The sequence below is a fragment of the Crotalus tigris genome, unplaced genomic scaffold, assembly GCF_016545835.1.
Source record: "Crotalus tigris isolate CLP2741 ecotype Arizona unplaced genomic scaffold, ASM1654583v1 scf7180000024401.5802323, whole genome shotgun sequence".
Taxonomy (NCBI): Eukaryota; Metazoa; Chordata; class Lepidosauria; order Squamata; family Viperidae; genus Crotalus; species Crotalus tigris.
In genome coordinates, this window is record NW_024100569.1 from 2,749,348 (window position 1) to 2,773,980 (window position 24,633).

The window sequence follows — 24,633 nt, forward strand, 5'->3', positions numbered from 1 at the left end:
AAATAGTCCAATATCTGCATACAAGAAACATCACCTCCTGGGTATTCATGCCAGAAGACAAAGTAGTTTAAAAACATTCAGGTGCAAATACTGTGGAATAGTAATACTAGAACCTCTAAGCAGAAAATAAACAGAGTAAACTTTCCACTACATTTTATACAAAATCTGTGTTATTACCATGACAGAAGCCCTCAATATACTGTAGCCTGTGACAACTGCAGAAATTCCAGCTCAGCGAGAAATGTCATAAATCTGAGTTCAGTATAAGCAAATGATTTTCTTCCTAGAAAATTGGCTATGTTTCTCATGTTGGTTTTCTCATTGCTGTTGATTGTGATCTCATACTTAAGCAGATGAACTTTGAGTCTTCTAGGGTGAAACTCTGAAACTTCAGCCAATTCATTCTCCATTCTAAACTATGCCGAGGCCAACTTCTCTGATCTCCATCAAGCATTCACTTTCAAATCAGGATCTAGGATGAAGGCGGCAAACGTTCCAAAATCTAGACAGGTAAGCTTTTGTTCAGTTTCACTAAGATGTGGGACAGAAGAATCATGGAATGAGGGATGAGGGAGCTCTCAAAGTGCCTCTTGCAATCCCTCCTCCAGTTTCTGCTCCAGTCAACTGGACTATTTTTATCCACCATCCTCAACACCATATTCATCAATAGACCAGGTAACAGGCATAGAAAGACGTGTGAAATAAATAGGAGCTCCCTCCTTAGCTCCCTGCTAAGTTCAGTCCTTTCTTCGCATCTGTTACCTGCCAGTCAGGCTATTTCAGGACACGGGTGCAGCGCCAAACCTATGTTCAGAAATAGCCCAACTGCCAGACAACTCCTTGGTAACGAAGGAGAGTCGCCTATGATGAAACAAGACAGAAAGAAGAAGGATCACAGAAGGCACAGTCCATAGCATGAAAGCTTGGTCCTCAATTAATGTTGGAAAACAAAGGGGAAAGTGACAATAAATGACCAAGGACACCAATTCTGATCTTGTGCCCAGCTGCATCCAGATGAAGCCTGGTTAAAATGGTTAAAAAGACTTCTGGAACTGGGCAACAGATTGCGGTACATCAGGGGTGTCAAACTCAATTTCACTGAGGGCCGCATCGGCATTGTGGTTGCCCTCAGGGGGCCAGGTGGGTGTGACCAGGGTGGGTGCAGCCTACTGGGTGGGCGTGGATGGAGTGGGTGTGGCCTATTGGGTGGGCATGGCCAGCTCTACATCGTTCGCATCAAGGGTGCCTGTGGGAGCCTGGCCAGGAGTGGGACAGATCTGAGGGTCTCTGGCAGAAGGGGGTGGGACCGGGGCAATCTCCAAAGCATGGTCCATTTCTTCATTCCTCACACAGGGTGACACCTCCCCAGCATGCACCCAGGGGGCAGGGCTGACACACCAGGGGCTGGTTCCTTATTGTTTCCAGACGGCCTTGTGGAGCTAAGACTGAATGCGTTTCAGCATAAATGGCCACCACAAAATTGTACATTGGCTCCCGGCCAGCCTGGCCAGGGCCAAGGCAGCAGGGGCCGTTCCCTCATTGTTTCCAGGATGGCTTCGCGGGCCACATGAAACCACTTTGTGGGCCGCATCCAGCTCCCGGGCCTTGTGTTTGACATGTCCGCTGTACATAGTAGGAATCTAATGGGTAAAATGGCACCCATACATAAAGGACAGAAGTAACTGTGGTGTGTTACAGAAAAAGGGACAGGAACTGAGATCAGTTCAGGGAGATTAAATGGTTAATTAACTGCTCATGGTATTAGGTATCGCACTCTTCCACGAGTCTTTGGAAATATTTTTTTAAATAATAAAAAGCATGGTTTTATGAAACTTTTTTGGCAGAGGCAGCAGAAAACCTGTAATGTACCTGGCAGAAATGGCAACATGTACTTGACAGAAGTTGGCTTTCTTTCACGGCTTAAATTAACCATCTGAACAGCATAGAACTAGTACCCTTTCCGAAGAGCACTATTGGTAGCCTGTGCCTGACCTGTCAAAGAGGCTGCTGAAATATGCTTTTGCTGTGGTTTTAATCCCTAGTCAGTGTATTCTGAATTATAGCAGCCCTGGCCAAAGTTCTCGGAAACTGTGAAAGGTCATATTTTATTAAAAATTCAGAACACTACCAGGCTAGATGGAACATTTTAAAAAAATCTGAAGAACAAAATGGCAAACTACTTCTGTACTGATGTCAAGAAAACTGCATAGTTGTATCTATGTAGGTAGCTAAAGTTGAATTCAGTGTAAGGTCATCTTTACCCTCATTCTCCATACTACTTAGGATAACTTAATAGCACAGTATTTCCCCATCACAAAATTATTTTCTCATTGGTGCAATAGGCACTGAAATCATTTTGAAATCATAATAGGCCCTGATCATTGAAATCATTATGAAATCACTCCTTCTGGATTTGCTAATTGCCCTTCCCACCAAAAATTGTGGAAGAGGCCAGCTCAAAGAAGCCACCTATTTCTAATGAAAGAGCCCCATTGCCTTCAACAAGATTTACAAGGGAGTAAACACTTCTGCTATAGAATCACTATTTACAACAAAATACACTTCTGCAGCCTGATTCTGTTCAGTCCGACTCATAATTGTGCCATGTGGGTCTTCCTATCAAAGCTTATCTGAAGCCATGTAAAGGGAATCAGTCTAGTTAAATCAATAAGATGTGCATCCCATCCTGCTTAAGCTACAGGCCAAAATTAAAATATAGCAAGACAAACAGCTATCCACTCCATGTTCTCTTTCCCCTAGACCAGAGGTCTTCAAACGTGGCTCTTTTATGACTTGTGGACTTCAACTCCCAGAATTCCTCAGCCAGAGTGCTTGGCTGAGGAATTCTGGGAGTTGAAGTCCACAAGTCATAAAAGGGCCACGTTTGAAGACCCCTGCCCTAGACAAATGTCTCTAGCCACATGCCTGTCATTTGTAGGGCAGCAGACAAAAAAGTTAATTTCTATTTGTTTTTACATCAGTCTTCTCCAATGTGATGCTCTATATCTGATCTCAAATCATCATGAAATGTTGGAAGTTACAGCTCCAACAAATCTGTTGTGAGCTCCAGATGTTGGAATTCCAAGCAAATAACTGGTTCACATTTTTAAAATGTGAGTAGTGTAAGGTTGGATAAATGTCCTAATCTACTGAAGGACTGCAAGCTCCTGGCTGAATCAGGAGTCATCTGAATCAGAGGTTATGATCCTAACTAACATGGACATTTCCTCAAAAAGAATAAAATCTGCATCTAGGTTAATGGCTTTGGGTTGAGAGGACAAGGGAAATTTTTTTTTAAATTTTTTTATTTTTCCAAACTCTCCCCCATACATATACTGTGATATTTATCAGATGTTAACATACATTCTTTTTACATTCGTATATAAGATACTTTTAATAAAATGAAATAAATACATACACATGACTTTTGATGTTGCTCGCCCATTTCCCCTTTCACTGTATCCACACTCCTTCTTCTCTACCTTCTTTCTCCCTTTCTTCTCTTCCCTACTTCCCTCTTCTTCCTCTCCTCTCCTCTTCTCTTTCTTTCACCACTCCTCCCCTTTCTCCAGGACAAGGGGAATTTCAGTACTGCAGATACCGCTTATTGGCTTTGAATATTTACAGGCTGCATTTGATTTTTGTCAAATGTATATCTTTACTCAATAGTTTCCACAGAGACAGAGGAGGCTGTGCCTGCCTGCTTCCTGCTTTATGCACCTTGGGGGAAAGGAAAACCCCAAAACCTTCCATTCTTTTGTAAACAGCTTGATAACTTGTGCAAATATACCAAGAGTTCCTCCAAGTCTCTGCCTCATTTCTATTGCTATTTCATAGCACTAGGGATAGAAGCTCTAATCTGTATTCCATATTTTGTACATTACTTAATACTTCTTAAAAGAAAAAAAAATGCAAGTTTCCCATGGAAGAAACAAGGGGGATCCAATTCTATAGATCTGTATAATTATTTTAATATTAAAGCTGTTGCCAGAGGTAATGCAATTTGGTGATTTCAGTTACTCAAGATGCATGCATTAGGTGTATACATCAGAGAAAGGGGGTGTGTATAGTAGGGTAAAGCTATAAAACAAGGCCCATTTGGTAATTGATGCTTCATTTTAATTTACATGTCTCTCTTGCCATTTTTTTTAAGATCAAGGGGCATTTATTTTAATATGTAGTAAAGATTCCAGATGTCTAGATTTAGTTGAAGCTACAGATCCAATTTAAAATTCTAGAATTACACTCAAGAACATGGGAAATAATGACAGCTGTTCTCAAGGCTAAGTAAGGTATACTCCTGTCCTAAAATTGTAAGGTCACACAAAAACATACCTATATACACATGGGATACAAATCCCACTCAAATAAATATGATTCATTAAGATGCATTCTTTGCATTATACCAAAAAGGCAACAGCATTCAGAAATGTTCAGTTTCAAAACTGTAGAATTTCTCAGGACTTTCTCCAACAACCCTTGAAAAGGCACAGCAGACAAAACAAAAAACAAAAAACCCGTTGATCATCCTTCTCTCCCCAATGAATGTTTGATATGTTTGCCTAGAGCAGGGGTAGGCAACCTTGGCTCTTTTGTGATTCGTGGACTTCAATTCCCAGAATTCCTGAGCCTGCATGCTGGCTAAGGAATTCTGGGAACTGAAGTCCACGAGTCATAAAAGAGCCAAGGTTCCCTACCCCTGGCCTAGAGTCTCAAAACCCCTCCTGTAAGGGGGGTGTTTACATTAAAAAATACTAGTCCTAGCCATAATCTGAAGAGGCACAATCCAGACTGCTCTTGCCTCATTTTGCAAGGCATTGATGCTCCTGTAGCTGCACACCCATAGGTCCGTCCTTTAGACAAAGCCTATGACTTGTAACCCTACTCATCCCGGAATAAACTCAGGGCTAAACTCGTCCAGCAATGCTTTTTTTTTTTTTTTGGCGTGGAAGAAACCATTACAAATATTTACACCCCGATAATTTGTGCAGGATGCAGCTCTCCCCGCTCCATACTTCAAATAATTCATGCTGGAGGAGTTGGACGGGTCGACCCCATTGTTTCAATTGTACCGCTCATCAATCCTCACCGGCTCCGCTTTCGTACCTAGGATTCAGATTTGTTTCGTTCCCATTAGAAATGCTCGCTTTGCTTCTTCGCCTCTCCGTTTCCCCCCTTTTAAATGGCAAACCTGTGAACCGGAGGGCTACTTTTAATTCTTCTTCATCCGTTAGGGACCGTCCCAGCTCTGGCTCCGCCACCTCACCCCACCCCACCCCATTTCTCTGGACCTCCTTCATAAAAGTGAGAAAGCAAGTTAGCAACAGTCGCCGCTCGGTTTGTTAGTAATTACGAACAACGCATGTTGCTTCCGAAAACGGGAGCTGGCCGTCGAGCGAGGCTGGCTTTACGACGACAGCAGCGGGGATACCGCGAGGAAATGGAGCATGGAGGAACCCAGCGTGGAACTTTCGCTCCTCGACGCGTTTACCATTTTCGGCGCATATATTACAGCTAGGTTGGAAGGAGGCGGAGGCGAAAAGGCAAACGGATCTCTCGTTGTGGGGCTGCCCCCAATGGCAGAGCAGAAGCCTAGGAAGCAGTTGCGCCTCAGAGGATCGCTCTATAAGCTCTGGCTCCGCGCATTGCGGGGAGCGGCGGCGGCGTTTGCTTGCGCTTTGACTCGTACATTAAATGTTTGGCCTATCCCAGGGGTAGGCAACCTCGGTTCTTTTATGACTCATGGACTTCAACTCCCAGAATTCCTGGGAATTCTGCATAGCTGACTCAGGAATTCTGGGAGTTGAAGTCCTTGAGTCATAAAAGAGCCGAGTTTGCCTACCCCTGGCCTATCCAAATAAGCGCTACACTGTTCAATAATGCAATAGTTTCCTATGCGGGCATGTTTTTCCCGCGCGAGATGGAATCCGACGGAGATTATACTTATAGGGCCGGCGCAGGGGCGCGTATTTTCATTATCTTCCTCCTCCCGAGGAAATGTATTTTGAGGCACTCGTTGAAGCAGCACCCCTCCCTCGTGTGAAACCATCTAGTCTTACCCAAACGTAGGCAAGACTAAGTCCCCGTCGATTTTGTTGCCTTCCTTTTATTTATCAAATTTCTATGCCGTGACTCTGGGCGGTTTACAACATAACAATTTAAATTAAATTAAAATTAAAATTAAACGATTAAAAGTCAAGAACCAAGATTTCGGATATTTCATGGCCTTTCGGGCCACTATCCCCCAGTAGCTCAGAGCGTCTTCATTACTCAGCCGCCCTTGACATGGTGTAGTCTGTCCTCTCAACACACAGTGTTGTGCGTTGCGGAAAGGCAGAAGATGCTTTAAGTTCCCAGCACACCTTTCCTACCATTTTTTTTAAAGTCTCTTCCTTCCACCCTCCCCTCCAGCCACAAACACTGCAAAGAACATCTAAGCTTATCTGTAATTCTAGATAATAAAGAATTAAATTAGGTTAGTAAGCCTGGTGGAGGAGGGAAGAAAGGAAGGAAGGAAGGTAGGCAGAAATGTGCATGGTTTAGGTTGATTGGTGTCTTGGGCTTGCAAACTCCAGATTTACCCGAGTTCCTCCTTTGTCACAAAAGGAGCCTTCTTTGCTCAGCCACTTTCGGCAAGCGACCAAACCAGGGAAAGGATGCTGAGTGGGCGATCCTAAACCCTACCTAGATACACGACTTAGAATGTGCGTGGAAAAACCACAGCTGCAATCCCATACAAGCTTCTTTCAGACTGAATCCCACTGAAGGGACTGCAACTTATTTTTTGAGGACATAAGTATCTCCAACTGGCGCCTTAGAACTGTGTCTGTTCCTTTTCACGTGGAGTCGACAGAAGATAAAATGCTCGAGTTTCCGGATTCACCTGTAGCACGAAAAGATAGGCTTAGCCAAACTGCCGCCTCAACAACTTTAGGTTTAAAGCGTTCGAATCGTGGTGGTGCTTAGTAAGGCCGAATATATCTGGGCTACAAAATACCGGAGCTCTGCGTAAAACTAAAGAAAACGCGAACTCTAGGCTGCCCACTAGTGACCATTCAGATTTTGGCAACAGAGATAATGTAGCTCTGGAGCAGTGGTTCTCAACCTGTGGGTCGGGACCCCATTTGGGGTCGAACGACCATTTCACAGGGGTCACCAAACTACGCTGTCCGCCATTTTTTTCCCTTTTCCCTAGCTGTCCTACTCCCTCTTATTGGTGGCCACACCCACTTGAGAGTCACCACAACATGGGGAACTGCATTATGGGGTCACGGCATTAGAAAGGTTGAGAACCACTGCTCTAGAGCAGTGTTTCTCAACCTTGACAATTTTAAGGCATGTGGACTTCAACTCCCAGAAAAATTGTCAAGGTTGAGAAACACTGCTCTAGAGCAGGGGTAGGCAACCTCTGCTCTTTTATGACTCATGGACTTCAACTCAGGAATTCTGGGAGTTGAAGTCCATGAGTCATAAAAGAGCCAAGTTTGCCTACCCCTGCTCTAGAGTTAATTATTCCTTATTGACCCAGGAGGTGCCAACCTTCGCATTGGCAGCAGGAGGCAATTATGCCCTCGGGCTGTTAACGCCATCCTAGGATTTTGCTTCTCATTCGCTTGTGTCACCGCTGAGCCCCATATTCCAACTCTAGTTTCAGGAGCTTTCTTTAAAATCCTGGGAGAGTGAAGAATGGCAAGGCTGTCCACCCCCTTATCCTCTTAAGACACTCAGTTCCCCCAGGCCTGTTGATTTGCCCGTGGCCACGGGGCCGCGGGATGACTAGCTGGGATTCCTACGAAGCTTCACTGCCTCCCCATGTCGGCCATCCACATAACATTATTTTCTCTTAGAGCCAGTTCCAGAGATAACCCCACTTGGCCAGGAATAATTGCACCCTTGCCCCGCATCCAGAATGAGGCACATCAAACCATCCAGCCCAGTGATGGTGAACCTTTTAGAGACCGAGTGACCAAACTGCAACCCAAAACTCATTTATGCATCATTGGGTGCTGGGTGGGTGTGGCCCATTGGCTGGGCGTGGCTGCAGTGGTAACGCCAGACTGGGTGGGACTAAAAAGTTCAATCAATCAATTCTAACTTTGCAAGATCTTTTTTTTCCTGCGAGAAGTTGAAATTGACTGATTGATTGAACCTTTTTTTTTGCACACGGTGGCGGAAGCCTAAAGCAAAAAGGTTTTATAAAACCCAGCTGAAGGCCTAGGACTGGGGCGATGGCTCGTATGCCTACAGAGAGGGCTCTGAGTGCCTCCTCTGGCACCTGTGCCACTGATTCGCCACCACTGATCCAGCCTATTGTGGTTGCTTAGCCCTGCATTGTCTCAAGAAGCCCACCTGGGCCGCGGCAAATATTTGGGGACACCCTCCATCCTTGAACGAGAGACCCCTTCCTCATTCACAGGGGCATCACGAAAGCAAACCTCTCCAGATGAGGGCGAGAGACCCTTTCCTCATTCACAGGGGCATCACCAAAGCAAACTTCTCCAGGTGAGGGCCCAGGGAGTGGCAGCCTAGGTAAGTATCCTGCCCCCAGTCCAAGGCTGCCCCACCTTACTCATTCCATGAAGGGGATCCCGATCTACAGTTTCATATAATCAGTGCAGAAGGTGAGCTGGGAAGGGGAGAGGAGAGGGAAGGTGGCGGATAAATTATCCCAAGATAGAAGAAACCCATGACCTGGCAGAGATAATTGCAAGAAAAAAAGCTTAAGTGGAGAAGCAATTCTCCCGCTTAACTCAGATTAGTCCTTTCTTAAACACACACCATTAGTTTAAGAGAATTAGTTACTTATTAACGACTCGTGGAAAACGCGCTGGAAAACGCGCTTGCTCAGAAGTAAGTTCCATGGGTAACTGTGTGAAGTCAAGCCGGATAAAAACTGTCTTTTGCACTCCGATTGGGTGAAGCTACTAATAACCCTCCTCTCTTTCTCTCTCGGCAAGAACCTCTGGAAACTTTGTTCCACAAGCCGGGCACACTTAAAATACCTGCGATCGGGGTCTGGCATCACACCGAGCCGGGGCTTCCATAACTTACCGGCTAAACCAAGGTTGCCCGAGTCCACACACTATCTCAGGGGTAGGCAACCTCGGCTTTTTTATGACTCATGGACTTCAACTCCCAGAATTCCTGAGTCAGCACTATCTAAACCACCAGTTATGATTTTTTTTGTTTTTACAGGCCACCAAGACGAGATTTGCATAAGCCACTAACTAAACCCAAAGGAGACACTCCCTCTTCCCTCTTCAGGCAGGGGGAAGCCGCTCTAGAACCGCCTGCGGTCCCCTTCGGCTCAGGGGTCTGGGTGCTTCTCTCTCGGGGGACAGCCATTAGCCCCGAGCCGAGCCGCCCACCTTAATAGCAGCGAGAGTTGCGAATGATTCTTTAATGTCTCGTTGGATTTCTAGCCTGTTAATGTACCGCGTCCCTCTCATTATTACTTTATTGATTGCTCATTGACCAGGCCCCTCCAAATCGTATTAAACCCCCCCCCACTTCGCCACTTTAGATTAAGAGAAGGGCGGGTGTCTTCCTCTTCCCTAGACAGCACCATTCGCTCCTCTCCTCCGGCCCGCTGGCCAGGGATCGGCTCCGGTGCTCTGCTGGGGGGAGGGAGGAGGGGGCTTTTCTGGCGGGGCCGCCCCAGCCGAGGAGCCACGGTCGCCGCCTGGTGCCTTAATAGCTCAAAGGGGGCTAATACAGAAAATGAGCCTTAAACGAGCTCTGGAGATCTCCGAATAAAAGCGCCGTTTATCACGCTGGCTACCTCCCCTCCGTTCGTTTGCTCTCTCTACTGGGAACCACTCATTTCCCCTTAACTAAATTACTTCAGAAATGTCAAGGAAGCCCGGATCGCAAACATCACCAGGCCGGGAGGGGGCCGGGAGGGAGGGGGGGAGAGTGAAGAGACGGCTGCGCAGCTGCGTCATGTTGCATCTCTACCCGGCAGCGGTACGGAAAATAGAGCCAACCCACCCACATTTTTTTTTTTTTTTTGAGAGAGAGAGAGAGAGAGAGAGGAGGAGGAGGACTCCGCAAGGCCGAGTTTTAAAACACGGAGAAATCAGTGCCACTTAGCACGGATTTATTAGGGAGGAAGGCCAGGGGAGCTAAAGTGCCTGCAATAAAGTTTGGCGAGAGAGAAGCAGGAATAAACTTCTGGACAGAAGTTTGGGTGCCACGAAAAAAATGATTTTGAAACAGCATGCAGAAATTTAGTATTTCGATCCGAATCTCAAGTGTCCTGCCGTACTTGGTGGCTGGGTTCACGCAATCTGATAAGCCATGGTTTGCAAACCGCACTGGCTAAACCAAGGGTAGTCAACCTTGGCTCTTTTATGACTCGTGGACTTCAACTCCCAGAATTCCTGAGCCAGGAATTCTGGGAGTTGAAGTCCACGAGTCATAAAAGAGCCAAGGTTGACTACCCCTGGGCTAAACCAAAACCCAACGAAGTAAATGTTTGGGAACCAAATTACCATGTTGTTCGTTGTGACTTAAGCAAATAGTGCGAACCGTGGAAAATAATTATTATTGCTGGCGATGGTAGAAGATATTAGATTATGGTTAGGCAGACCTCAGCCATGGAAGCCCCCTAACTGATTTTGAGCCAGTCACATTTTCTCATCTGTCTACCTCGCAGGGCTGTTGTGTGAGGCAAAATAGATATTGCACTGGGCTCAGATATAAGAGCATGCTAAATGAAAATGGTACAATACTAAACACACTACTCTGTTAACCATGATTAATGGAACACTTTGTGCCAAGGCAGCCAGGAGTGAGAGCTGTTCCTCTTGAAATGGAGTTGTGCTTGTGAGAATTTGGTGTGTGATGGCTGGTAAAATGTAAGGTATGAACTATTATTTCTCTAATTACAGATGTTGCCCTCTTAAACTTTTACTTGAATTTTGATCCCATTAGCTGTTTATTTTTAAATGGGAGACGAGAAGGGAAGAAGTGGATAACTTAAGAGGAAAGGAAGAAGGACCTGTTAAATGTAGAAAAAGTGATATGGGGGAGAAAGGAGGGCCACATACTTTGAGGCCAAAGAAGCAATAAAAAATGGCAGATATGGACCTTACTTTTAGAGGCCTAAATTATCATAAAAACAAAGATCTAAGGTATGATCTATCTGTATTAATAATTTATCTCACCACCAGATGGATCTGTAGCTGGCTGACAAACCTTACTCAAGAAGTAGTCCTCAATGGCACTACATTCACATGGAGAGAAGTAAGCAGGGGGGGGGTACCACAAGGTTCCGTCTTAGGCCCAGTGCTCTTCAATATCTTCATCGATGACTTAGATGAGGGAATTGAAGGGGAACTCATCAAATTTGCAGATGACACCAAACTGGCAGGAGTAGCCAACACCCCAGAAGACAAAAAGATCTTGACAAACTTGAACAATGGGCCCTATCCAACAAAATAAGTTTCAATGTGGAGTAAAACAAAGTTTTACATTTAGGCAGGAAAAATCAAAGGTACAAGTACAGATTGGGCGAGACCTGGCTTAAAAAGAGTAACTGTGAGAGGGACCTTGGAGTCCTAGTGGACGATCACTTGACTATGAGCCAGCAGTGTGCAGCAGCAGCCAAAAAGCTAATACAATCCTGGATTAACAGAGGCATAGAATCAAGATCAAGTGAAGTATTAATATCACTTTATAAAACCCTAGCAAGACCATATCTGGAATATTGCAGCCAATTTTGGTCACCATAGTACAAAAGAGATGTTGAGACCTTGGAAAAAGTTCAGAGAAGAGCAACTAAGATGATCAAAGGCCTGGAGACTAAAACATAGGAAGAAGAGCTGCAGGACTTGAGTTTGGCTAATCTAGAGAAAAGAAGAAATAGGGGAGACATGATAGAAGTATTCCAGTATTTGAGGGGCTGCCACAAAGAAGAGGGAGTGATATTATTCACCAAAGCACCAGGGGACAGGGCAAGAAACAGTGGTTGGAAACTGATCAAAGAAAGAAGCAACCTGGAATTAAGGAGAAACTTCCTAACAGTGAGGACAATTAACCAGTGGAACAGCTTGCCTCCAGAAATCGTGGGCACTCCATCACTGGAGATTTTTAAGAACAGGCTGGACAGCCTCTTGTCTGAGATGGCATAGGTTGTCCTGCTTGAGCAGGGGGCTGGACTAGAAGATCTCCAAGGTCCCTTCCAGCTCTATTCTATTCTATTCTTTAGCGCATCTTGGTCACAAGGATATTTTTGTGCTAGGAAAACCGGGAAACAGCCCCATTTTCCATGAATTCAGTGGATGGGAGAGAAAGAAGCCACGGGAGGCATCCTGACAGGAATGCTCCACTTCTTTGTAGCAAAAACCCAACAATGAAACAGAACCATAAATTAGCCAACGTATTTTAGCCAAATGTGTCGTGCGAACCTGAACATAATTAATTGAACAAGCTACAATTCAGTTAACCAAGTTAAGTTCCACGACCCGAGATTTAGTGGACGACAGATCCTGGTTAGGTGGTATCTAGCGTCGGGGTGATTTAAGTTCTCTAGCTAGAGGAGTTACCTTCCCAGGAGGTATTAGAACGAATACTTAATACATTTCAAGACGAGGATAATAAACTTATTCACCTGGAAATTAAGCCCAGAGGCTTTCAGTGAAACAGATGTCCGATAAACACTCTATTCCTAGACTATTTATTCCAAAGAAAGCCCCACGAAGGCCATTCCTTCACTCGTGATTTATAGGGTTATCCACCCATCCCAGGGTCGACATAATAACGAAGGCAGGCTTCTGTGGCCACACCGGGAGTCAGGGCGATGCTGTAAATCACTTCTAAGAAAATGCCTCAAGGCCTGTTTTCCAATCCTAAACACCCTTTGCGTTCATGGGGTGAAGATCCTTCAGATTGCGCTTTCAGTTCAAGCAGCAGTATCTGGACTGAATTATTGAGTCGATGAGCAGAAATCCGTTCCAAGCTGATCTCTTAAAGGCCGTATCGGGGGAGCAAGCAGCATCTGGGTGACCTCACCGCCCGTCCTCCCCATTCTGCATCTCGTCCGACCCTCGTTTACTTAAGGGTCTGAAAAGAACGGCGCGTTCCTGAATTAGTTGAACTCGAACTCGATCCCAAGTTAAGCCTAGGGAGGCCAAAGGGATCTTACGACTGGTGGCCCGCAGCAGAGCGAGTCTCCGGCGCCTGCGCGGACTTTGGCTCAGGCCAAACCCAGCCGGAACCCAAGCCTCTGAGGGAGCATCCAAGCCAGCCTGCGGAGCACGCAGACGCCCCCACGCATGAGACCCAGACCAGGTCCTAATTCCACTCGGGGGCCGGGAGAGCGGGGGAAAGCACTCGAACTGGCCCGTAGCCCGAGAACTGCTTGATTTTGTTCTGTGGCTCTCAGTCCCAAGCAGGCTTTCTAGGCCAGGCAAAGTCTCCTTAGTTCGGATAAGGAGCTTCCTATTGGGGGGGGGGGTGAGCCCAGAGATAGCAAGGGAAGCCGAGAGAGCTTTTTCTCGCTTCTCGGGGAGACCAGCTGAACGTCAGCGCGCCTTTCTGCTGCTAATTTAAAGCGGGCTCCTTCCCTCCTCCGGTAGCTTTGCGCAGGGAGGGGGCGTGTCTCTCCCCGAGCCTGTCAAAGAAATTCAAAACGGGAAGGACGGGAGGGGGGGCACGAAGCAGCTGCAATACGCCCAAAATGAGTTATTGTAATTACATTTAATTAGTTTAATTAGTTAATTATTTTGCTTACAGCTGTACAAGAGATTGCAAACATTTGTTAAGATCACGTTCCCGCTACTACGGTGGGGCGAAGCCGCGCACTTACACTAAATCACGTATGTCTGTGTAGACAAATGGAGCGCGGGGGGACCCCCCCCTCCTTGCCCTTTCCTCCTCCTTCGGTACCTCATTTTCGTCCACAAGTACTCGGCCGCTAAAAAAAAACCAAACCATCCCAACATATTTCGCCAAGGAAGACCAATAACCTCCCCCCCCCCCCATCCCCTGCCTGCTTACACAGAAGAAATTGTATCCCTACAACCCTTAATGTACTGCTCGGAGCGGGGGGGTGGTGGATCAAATCTTTTCTATCTAGACAATACAGGTATATGAGCACAAGAGACGGGTGGAAATTCCCAACCTTCAAATAAAACGTTTTTTGTGATCTCTCTCTCTCTCTCCCTCTCTCTCTCTCTCTGTCTCTGTCTGTTTCTCCCCCTCCCTCCCTCCCTCCCTCCCTCCCTCTCCCTCTCTGTGTCTGTCTGTCTCTGTCTCTGTCTCTCTCTCCCCCTCTCATTCTGTCTCCCTGCCTCTGTCTCTCTCCCTCCCTCCCTCCCTCTCTGTGTCTGTCTCTGTCTCTCTCCCCCCTCTCTCTCTCCCTCTGTCTTTCTCCCCCTCTCTGTCTCTCTTGCCTCCGCCTCTGCCTCCTCCTCCTCCCAGGAGCTAAATTTAAATAACATGGCAACTTTTCATCCATCCTGGAAATCTCATATGTCCTACTAGGAAGCAGATTCTGCTCATATTCACACAACCCTAAATATTTCTTGGAAAGACGCTCCAGCAAAACCAAAAGCACATTAGACAAGAATTCAGCCTCTTGCAGGTGATGTTGAGCTAATTCCCACAGAGAGGAAAAGTTATTTCCTAGAACTAGAGAAAAGCTCCAACACAAGCCGTGAGGCAAGATTCCAGCCCATTGGCTGCTTTGTTCAGCATTTCTACTTCCTGAGCCCAACTGCAGTTCTTCAGAATGTACAGTATGTTGCAAATATTGAATCCAATCAGGACACAAGGGCTTTCCTTTCTGGAATTTGAATAGCCTTCTCTCTATGCAAAGCACACAATCCCATCCTCAACGCTACCTGGAAGAAAGCCCCTCATGAAGCTTACTCCCAAATAGGCCTGAAATGCCTCTGTAAAGTGCCCACAAATACTCTACAAAACTGTGCAACAATTGAAGAGTTACCCATACCTTTTTTGATGACCGACTGGTCCAGCAAGTTCATGCCGCTGTTATTAGCATCTTCTACTGCCTAAGGACAGAGGGGAAGAAAGAAGGGGGAAAAAAAATCACTATTCAAATTGCACTTCACAAGAACAAAGAGGTGCATAGAGCTGGGCAAAGTCCCACACCGTCTCAAATTCATTTAGGACCTAGAACCTTTGTTATTTCCAGGAAACGCAATTAATTTATATTTTTCACATGTTAAAATGATATGAAAATGAAGCTTCCTTTTATTAGGGGATCTGGGGTGAAAAGAAAATATAAGGTATAATCCTTCTTTTTCTAATGATTTAAGAGGCCAAGTAACCCATCGATGGTGCTCAGCCTTTATTCCCTGGAGTCTTGGGAATTTTGGCTTTGGTATCTGTGCAGCCCACTGAGACCGGCAACTACGCTTTTGACAGGTGAAAAGAAATTAGCAGTGGGTGCAAGTTTGCTCAGCAGGAAAACTCTTTGCTGCTTATTCACTTCCCTTCTGACCTAGTTTTTATTGGAGTTCCCTGTGCTCAGAAGGGGCTGTCCCAAGAAAATAGGTACGGAGCTTTGCTCTGGGGAAAAGTAAACAAGAGACTCTTTGCATTCCTCTTTATAAGGATCAATGGCTTGCTATAGATTTATCCCACAATTTATGCTGCTGAGTCTCTGGTGGATGTTGGAAATGGATTTAGAACTTGAAATCAACCAAATTAGTGCAAATGTACGTAAAGGTTACCCAACTCCCTCTAGACCACCAACTCCAAGGATTGCTGACTGGGGGGAGGGGGTACCATTCCAAACACAGTATTTAACATGGTCGAGGTTGGGGATTTTTTTCCCCCTTTAAAGCAGATAACTGATCAAATAAAATATTATTCCAACAGTTATCTCAGCATTTTGAGTTTATTACTTTAAGGGACAATTGACTTCAGTGGCTGAGGCCAGGGAGAGCAAGAGAAATTATAATGACATAGAAGGCAATGCAAAGAAAATTAATTGTGACAGGTCTCAAATGTGCATTATGACACTGAGCTACACATGGTGCCAGTAAAGAAGTGACTTCATGTTTGTTTATTTGTAATCCTGTAACCAGCTCTGGGAAGTGAGGGGGGGAGGGAGGGAGGGGTTATTTTAGGAGGGTTATTGTTAAAAACTTGTATAAAACTTTTCAATAAAAAAAAGAAGTGACTTCAGCTTTTATTTATTTCTGTACAGTTGGACTCCTGCCTTGATGGAGCCTGAGATGGAGCAAAGAATAAATGGGACAGGAGTAGTAACTGATTGGCATAATTATCGTTCTTCCTATAAGGACAACTTTTATTTTTGACACCGGAGACTCCTTACTACCTTGTGGCTGCTACCTGTGGACAAGGAAGCAAGAGGCCCTCAACTTTTACAGGGAATTCCCATGTATACAATACTAACTGAACAGATTAAGGATCCAAGGAGACAATTTTAATACTGGTTTAGGTTGCCAGAGCTTGTTATTTACTAAAAGCTAATAAATTTATATCTGGTATGCAAAGAATGCAAATCAAAGAACGGTAAATTCTGATTAATCATTAGCCAGTAGGGACGATAGGAGACCAACACTTTGGGGGCATTGTAGGGGGAGAGCAGTGTTAGTGTAGGGTGGTAAAAAAAATCAGGAGACTAACAGCATCTTTTCTGACTAATGCATTTTATTGGAGGCCACTAACTCTCATGACATGCAGATCGCATAAAGCTCATGTCTCATGGTAAAATGCCTTCAAACACTTCAGAAGAGGGTCAGGTTAGGGTGGTGCCTTTTCTATATTGGAACTGCAGCCTTGCACCATACTGGGAACCAGTCCTATGGAATGAAGGGGCTTCTGCTGCTAAGGAGTCAGCAATGGGTCTGTGCTGTTGGTTTCCTCCTGAATGATAATTGTAGCTCCTTACATGTAGCAACTCGCAGTGGACAGAAGCATCTTGAAAGGAGCAAGCAATCCAATTAAGCACCTCCCTTTTGTATCAGAAGCATTTCCTGCTACAATTGTATGAACTCAGCCAGCCTGAATCTGCCTCGGTTTATCAAGACAGATTCTTTATTTCAGAACTAGGTTCCCTGTTTCTCTGCCATTAAATAATAGAAAATTAGCCATCATGGCTCGGTGATAAAGAATAACAAACAGAAAGGTAAAACTAGAATATATCGTTCTCCACACCCTTGTACATGGCAAGAACATGATCTGGTCACACCCTTTCTCCTCTGTCTCTCAGCCCAAGTTAAGTTCCCTTAAGTTTACATCAATTTAGGTTGCTGTTTTATAAAAGTTGTAGGCTGTCTCATGGTGTGCAGTGCCCGTTATCTCAAAAATGGCTAATATATTTTAGATCAAAGCGTTGTGTGAATTCAACCAGGGTAATTAATTCAGTGCATCCTAGCAATTCAGAAAATAGTGTTGAGTAAACCTTTGTTCAATTAACCTTAAACGTCTTGAGTAACCACAATTGTTTTTCAGAAGAGGGCAGCTGAAATCCAAGGAATTAATTTTGTTTTTCCAAGGCTCTAGGCTCATTCAGATGCTCCAGACCTCCAGAGAATTATAAGAAACCCAATAATTATGCATGATAATCAAGGAACAAGATTCAACACAGAACTGGCAACTAAACATATCTCTACGAAACCAACCCACTCCAGAGTTTTGGGGCTGAGCCACTAAGAGGCCAAGTATGGATCTAGGCACCTTGTGCCCTAAATCACAACCCACATTTCTGACTCTCCATTTGACTGGCAGCCAGCATTTCATTTCATTCGAGGTTTTCTGCATCACCCAAGTCAAGTCGCTTATAATTTGATCTTAAACACATTGACCTGGAAGCAGACTGAACAGACCAGAAATCCAAGCAGCCTTCCTCCAGCTCCATGTCAAAGATTCATCCCCACCATCTGGAAATTTCACTGCCTTCAGAGAGGTTGTAATCTTGGGCCACATTTTACTTTGTGGCTTTTCTTGGCAGTGGCACATTGGCATGACAGAACTAATGCATCATAAACTTTATCCCCCTCCCTCTCTCCCTCCCTTCCTTCCTTCCTTCCTTCCTTCCTTCCTTCCTTCCTTCCTTCCTTCCTTCCTTCCTTCCTTCCTTCCTTCCTTCCATATAGCTGCTCATCATATAAGTCCACATCATTTTGGGAGGGTTCACATTCTACACCGACTCCTGAACTCAGCTAGAACACCATAGCCCGTCCCCAGCACTCAGCCAAGCAGAACGTGTTGAGTGAACCTCACCAGTAGCTCTTGCTATCTAAATCTGGAAAAAAAAAAAAAAAAAAACCTTGCCCCCAGCAACCTCTCAGCTGGGAGGAAGTTAGAAGCTCCCATAAAGCGATTAAAGTTAAAGGATAAAGTGTTGCCATGCTCCTTCCCCTTCCTCACTTTTATAGTTTCAGGTGAGCTTTTAAGAATGTAAAAAGAGTTTCACTGGCTCAACGGTCATTTAGTGGCTCTCCAAAGACCCACAGTTCTCCAGACAAGATCCCACTTTCTCCACAGGTAGGGTTACGGTAGTATTTGGGGGAGGAGGATGGGTTTTAAACTGCACGTGTCACTTTCTTCCAGGACAGAATGAAATCTGAATCTGCCATTCTGGGTTCACTATACGAACATCCTTCCTTCTTCACCGAGTCAGGCGGCTGAGTGGTGCTATCTTCGGACAAGGGTTCCACACGACCTCAGCTCCTTTCCGACTCCCCCTCTCCCCCACTCCACAATGTGGTTGAGCTGTTGTAGTTAATGAGAAGAGTCTTGTCTGATTTTCTATCTAATTACGGCCGCCTGCTGGGTTTTTGTACAGGATATTCGCGCAGCATGCTGGCAGTTAATAGTCACAGAGAGAATCGTAAAGATTTAATTAGGACTGCACGCGGAAACGTGAACAGAAGCATGCGCGTGCAGGGATACCCACCCACCTTACAAAAACTCCCACATACCCCTCACACTTTTAATTGTCGGGTTTCTTTAATGGCAGCCTTCACTTCCAGAATTCCTTTCCAAAGGTACCTCAGCTCCCAGAGTTCCCTGGGACTCTGGCTAGGGAAGATGGGAAATGGGGTCCAAGATGAAGTGGGCACCGGATTGGGAAAGACTTGGATGTTTCACCCGCCACAAAACTTGATCACTTCAACTCCTCTTAGAAGAGATGGCAAGAGAGAGAAGAGATGGAGAAAGGTTGGAGCGGGGAAGAAGAGGGATCACTAATGACCCACCACCAAATTGAAGACATTTCTCCCCAGTCCACTTAATAAAATCAGGGTCACGGGGAGGGGCTGAGTGTGAGGGGAGACACCTCTAGTCCTTCCGTTCCTCTTGAACGCTGGCTTGGAAGTCAGCATCTTGCATTGCCAAGGGGTTCATTTTCACATCAATTTGCAAAAGTGGGGGTTGCAACCTAATGCACACTCCTTGAGCTCGGTGGGAGACACGTGCATGAGAGCGCCCATCAAGGGATTTCTGTAAGAGGGAATTCCTGGGGCTACCCTTCCATTCTTTCCATTCTCAAGGCTAAAGGGAGCTCGGCTGCAAATGAGCATCTGGCTCGAGGCTCCATCCAATTGGATGGCGAACCTGTCTCTGAAACAACAAAATTGACCCACAAGGAGAGAAGCCCACACGCTTGGCAAACTTGCAACAGGATTTACTTGGGAAGCAAGGTCCACTGTGGAAACCGTAACTAGGAGTAAGCATCCTGGTTTCCCTTTCATCTTCTTCCAGGTAATAAAATTTGCAACGGAAGTGATAAGCGAAACAAAACCAGTGCAGGTGGAACTGTTGAACGAGGATGTCTACCTGAGAGAACTACCCAATGCTTCTAATGGTAATCTCATACTTATTTACCTTAATCTCTCTCCCACATATACAGACACACTCTCATGTAGACAGCACTCTGCACGAGTGTATAATAAACTCGATATCATAAATAAGTTGACCTTCATATTTTAATTAAAGCCAAAATTGCCAGTATCTTCCTGGCCTTCACGGGTGTGTATTATAATGCTCTATCCCTCTTGTTCTCCCTTCTAACTTTAATTTACAAAGGAAATTATGAAATAAATACCAATAAATACATATACTCTAAGAGTGCAATCCTATATCTATTCAGAAATAAGTCTCACTGAACTTCAAAGTGAAATTTTTATTTTGAAAATTACAAGAATTCCCCCTAATAACCACCGAACCTGTGAACCCTTCGTGACATCCTGCCCACAGAATTCTGCAGTTGTTTATAAAGAATCCAACTTAGAATGGGCAGATCATAGTGGCATCTGTAGATGCAGCAAATTTAATCCGTTTAGCTAAGGCACCTGTCAGGCTCACTTCAGTCAGAGTGCTTACAGCAGAATAAATGGAATGATCTTTTCAAACCCATTAGCACCAAGATACTTTTTTTTAAATCGTTTAAAACAACTTAAAATCGGATCTCTTAAAGGGAAAACGGAGTGTTTGAATAGTCTTTTTCTCCACTCTTTCAACAGTGTTTTACTCTTATAAGTCAGGCATTGTTGGGCAAAGGCAACTTCCAACGAATCGATGGGAAAGATCCAAGTCTATGCTCTTAAGTTAATGGGGGTTAACTTTTTCCGAGATAGCATAGTTTTTGAGCCGATTCGTGACTTAAAGAGCTTCTTGCCACTACTGCTCACAGAAACACCTAATTTCTTGAAAAAGAAAAAGACTGGTATGATGTGTGGAGGAACCCAATCTTACTGACCCAAGACTCTGCAACTTACACCCTCCCAGTCTTGATTACAGCAACCCACAGGCCCTATTGGATCACTTTGGCGGCACTCTCTCCTCTCTGCCACTCTAGGCACCTTTGGCTTAGAAGCAAGTGGCTTGGAACGCAATTAAATTCTCTTTAGGGTAAACCTGCAAAGGTCTAGGCTGCACGTGGCCAGGGGCAGAAATCTACACACCGGAAGAACCGTCTTTCGTTCAGACGAGCAGAAACCTGGCAAGTCACGGGGTGCGGAATGCCTCGTTCTCCTTAATTTCGTCCATCTCTACTTGCCTGATTTCTTTTGGTCACAGTCAGGTACATTCCCATTCAACCGACTTAAGGGAAGGGGAACAAGATGCAGTTTTCGTTCAGTTTTCTCCACCACCCCCCTTCCCCCCCAGAAGCCAAATAAAGTCCTGTATGATAATATAGGAGACACCCCAGGTTCTCCTTATCTCGATTCAGCTAAATTCTAAATAAACAAACGACCGAGTTAGAAAGGCGAGAAGAACTATTAGAAGGGGGGGGGGAAAGCATCTAACTTAATCTGACAAACATTCTTGAAAATGTAACATGTGGCAGGCCCTTCCCCTTTCTCTGCTTTCGATAATTGCTGCTAAGCAGTTCCTTGTCTGCAAAGGCATAGTTTCAGAAATTTTATAATAAACGTATTTCAAAATCAAATTGCCCTCCTTTGCAAAGGCGCACACCTAGTCAGGGGAAGCAGTTGGTTATTATAATATCGATCCCTGATTATAGGCCTCCAGGACTCCAGGTTTGGGAGAGAGTAGGGGGTAAATCTGCGGTCAAAGTGGACAGTCAGCTTCCTTTTCCAAAAAAAAGGCCCTTTCTTGTGACCTGCCTCAGTTCATTGTTTTTTCCCATTCACCCTGGAAGCTTTAAGAAGTAGAAAAAAGGAAGGCTCCGTTTTTGCCTAGCTGAGGTTACCCTTAAGGGAGAAAGGCAGAGTCGTGCCTATTAAATCGGAGGATTTAACTTCAGGCAGTTGCACGCCGAAATCAGGAAACGGTTAGCGGGAAAACGCAGCACAAAACCACACCGATTGCGGGGAAACGCAAAACCTTAGTGCTCCCCCGCGTCCCACTTCCTATCGGTTGACCTGCAAAACATGCGGTACCGTCAGTGAGCCCCTGTTTTCCCCATACTGTTTGCTCCCTTGCTTTTCACAGCTCCAGTTTTCGCTTTGGAAAGTTATTTACACACACACACACACACAAAGCCGGCAACGGGCAATCAAAGCCAGGAGATGCGCTGACTCCAAGGCATTCAGCCGCCGGCAAGCAAACCAGAGAGAGAGAGCAAGAGACCGGTGTGCCAAGGTCTGGCTTCAAGGCCAGAATCCATCGGAGCTAAGAAGAAGCCACACAATGTAGGCTGAAGACGACACCCCTTTCCCCACCAAAAGACGCTGCCAGCTTCTTGGGCCAGGGTAATCTGTCAAGTTCTTGGTGATCTAAATTGCAAAGGGGGAAAACTAAAGACTAAAAACTAAAAAGTAAGACTAAAACTGAACCAGGCTCCCGGTGCTGTGGCGGGCTGGGCTGGGACAAAGCCCTGGACTCCCCCAAGCTGGCCTGGAATTTAAATCTTCCTGCCCAGCCTTTTTCTTCGAAGGCCCGGCGGGGTCTAAGCCAGCCTAGGAGGATAGGGGAGAACAGAGTGGTAGGGACCGACAAGCTTCCAGGGCTCCGGGAAGAGAGGGGGGTTGGCGAGGGGATCTTGACATTTCTTTGGCCACCCTCGAGAGTCCGGAGCCCGCCGGCTCGGTGCTCACCCCCCTTCCTAGAGATCCGTCCCTACTTAGAAACGAGTTCCTTGGGGGGGGGGGCGGGGGTTGGGAAAATGTGACGGGACCAGGCCCTCTGGGGTTGGGCAGAAACTTTGCGCCGCTGGCTGGGTCTAGGTCTGAGTCTGTAACAAGGCAGCTCAGCAGTTCCAGCAACCTTCGGCACCTGGCCGCCACACGAAGGCGGCGGACTCGCCTCTTGCCAAAGGCCGGGCTTGCTCAGGATCCTGGCCCGTCAAAGCTGCCCGGGGCAGAGGAAGAGCCCTTTTAGGCCACTTCACCGGACCGTTGGACCGACCCAGTTTACACCGGTGTCGCGGTGGCTGTCGAGCCTCGGAAGGGTTCCAATAAACTCTGGCGGGGCAATCACCCTAACCCCTTAGCCTGTTCCGGAGCGCGATCCCCCAAACGCCTCAGCCTTCCCGCGAGGACTTACCTGCACATCCTCCATGCCGGGGTGGCCGATGCCGTGGAGGGAAAGCGCGTCGCCCATGCCGGAGTCCAGGCCATGGTGAGCCGAATGGAGAAGGACGTCTGGCCGCCGGACGGAGTGGTAGTCCCGTCGCGGGTCGAGGCCCGAGAGCTGCGGCAAAGAAGCCCGCGGCTGGGGCAGCAGGGAGCCGGCTTCGGAGCCCACCTCTTGCCGCTGTCGCTGCCCCCAGGGATGCTGCTGGGGCTGGTGCAGCGGGTTCAGGGCGTAGGGGTCATTGACGTGGGAGTAAGGGTCCTGGCTCTGGTGGTAAGGAAGAGGCTGGTAGGGCGGCGGGAAGTAGGGCGGCTGGAAGTCCGAGGAGGGGGTGTGAGAGAGCGGAGGGGCGCTGGAGTATGGGCCTTGAGAGACCGAGCCCAGCTGGGACAGCCGGGAACTGTGGCTGGGGACTCCATCGTGCCGGTCCTGGAGGGAGCAGTTCAGGCCCCAGACAGGGATACAAACAAAAGAAGCAGAGAGAAAGAGAGAGAGAGAGAGAGAGAGGCATTTAAAAAAGTCATTCCACACGACTAAAAAATCCATCATAAAGTGCTCCTATGTCTCCCAACGTGGTGGTGATGGTCGCCATGTGCCCCCGTACGAGTCAATGTAAATATTTCCCTGGGATTAATGACCGTTTGTTTCTTATCTTCTCCCCATACGTTCAACTATAATTACAAGCAATCGAAATGGCCTTTACTAAAGCCCAACGCTCAAGTGGCATAATGAGGTTGAGGATGAGGATGATGATAAAATAGATTATTATTATTTTTTTTAAAAAAAAGTTCACCAAAAGGCTTTCACTGCACCAGGAAAAATGATGACAATGATAACAACAGTATAATGCTGCTTGAGCCATTCGACAGCATATGAATAAATGTGAACGTATAAAACCATCAATTGCTTCAGAAAAAAAAAATCTTTAAAATGTGAGAAGAAATCAACAAAGAGGCCATCCGCTCAAGTTGTGGGTGGCAAGACATAGGACCGGGGGACTATAATTCTAAGAGCAAGAAGGTATAAAAACAGCTTTAGCCAAAATGTTTCTCAAAGAAACTCAACTCCAAAAGGAAAAAAAAAAGTGGTGCATGGACAAATAAGTCTGTTTCTCGTCTGAAATAAACATATTGGTCTTGGTCTTTTAACATTTTTCCCCAAATTACATTTGTCTCTAATAGAAAAAAATCAAATGACTATAAAAAGAGTATATATTAATGATTATCTCTAACGACCTGAAAAAAATAAAATGTCAACGAATATTCTTATTATACTGACACATACTATAACTGCAGCAAAGCTGAAATTTTAGACCTCCCCCCCCATTAGAAAATATAGCTCCTTTTCTCAACAGCAATATCTCCTTCCTCCCCTGAAAAAGTTTCCCTTCACTGATCCCCCCCCCCTTCCTGGTTCCCAGTTCAAATGAAGAACACACAATGCAAAATGGAGAAGCAGCTGCAAGCGTCTTCCAATTATTGTGCTAAATTACCAAGCCAAAGGCGTTGAGAGAAAGGGGGGGGGGAAGAGAGGCTAAGAGAGAGAGGGAGAGAGAGAGAGAGAGAGAGAGAGAGGAGAGAAGGAATGAGAAGGGGGTCTAGAAACAGGGGATCGAAAGGCAAAGAGAATAGGGCAATTTTTAAATCACAA

At 45.9% G+C, this 24,633-nt stretch overlaps 1 protein-coding gene across 16 annotated transcripts in view; it reads right to left on the reverse strand.

Annotated features, from left to right (window-relative positions):
- The window catches only part of TFAP2B (transcription factor AP-2 beta), a 68,879-nt gene that overhangs the window by 39,422 nt on the left and 4,824 nt on the right, over positions 1-24,633 (reverse strand). For all 16 annotated transcript variants that reach the window (XR_005555048.1, XR_005555050.1, XM_039329567.1 and 13 more), the window contains 2 exons: positions 22,954-23,412; positions 14,957-15,017 (listed from right to left, as the gene is read on the reverse strand). Coding sequence is in view for 14 of the 16 variants with exons in the window: in XM_039329567.1 (XP_039185501.1) it covers positions 14,957-15,017; positions 22,954-23,412 (520 nt within the window). In the remaining 2 variants the exon portion in view is untranslated. The remainder of the gene's footprint in view (positions 1-14,956; positions 15,018-22,953; positions 23,413-24,633) is intronic.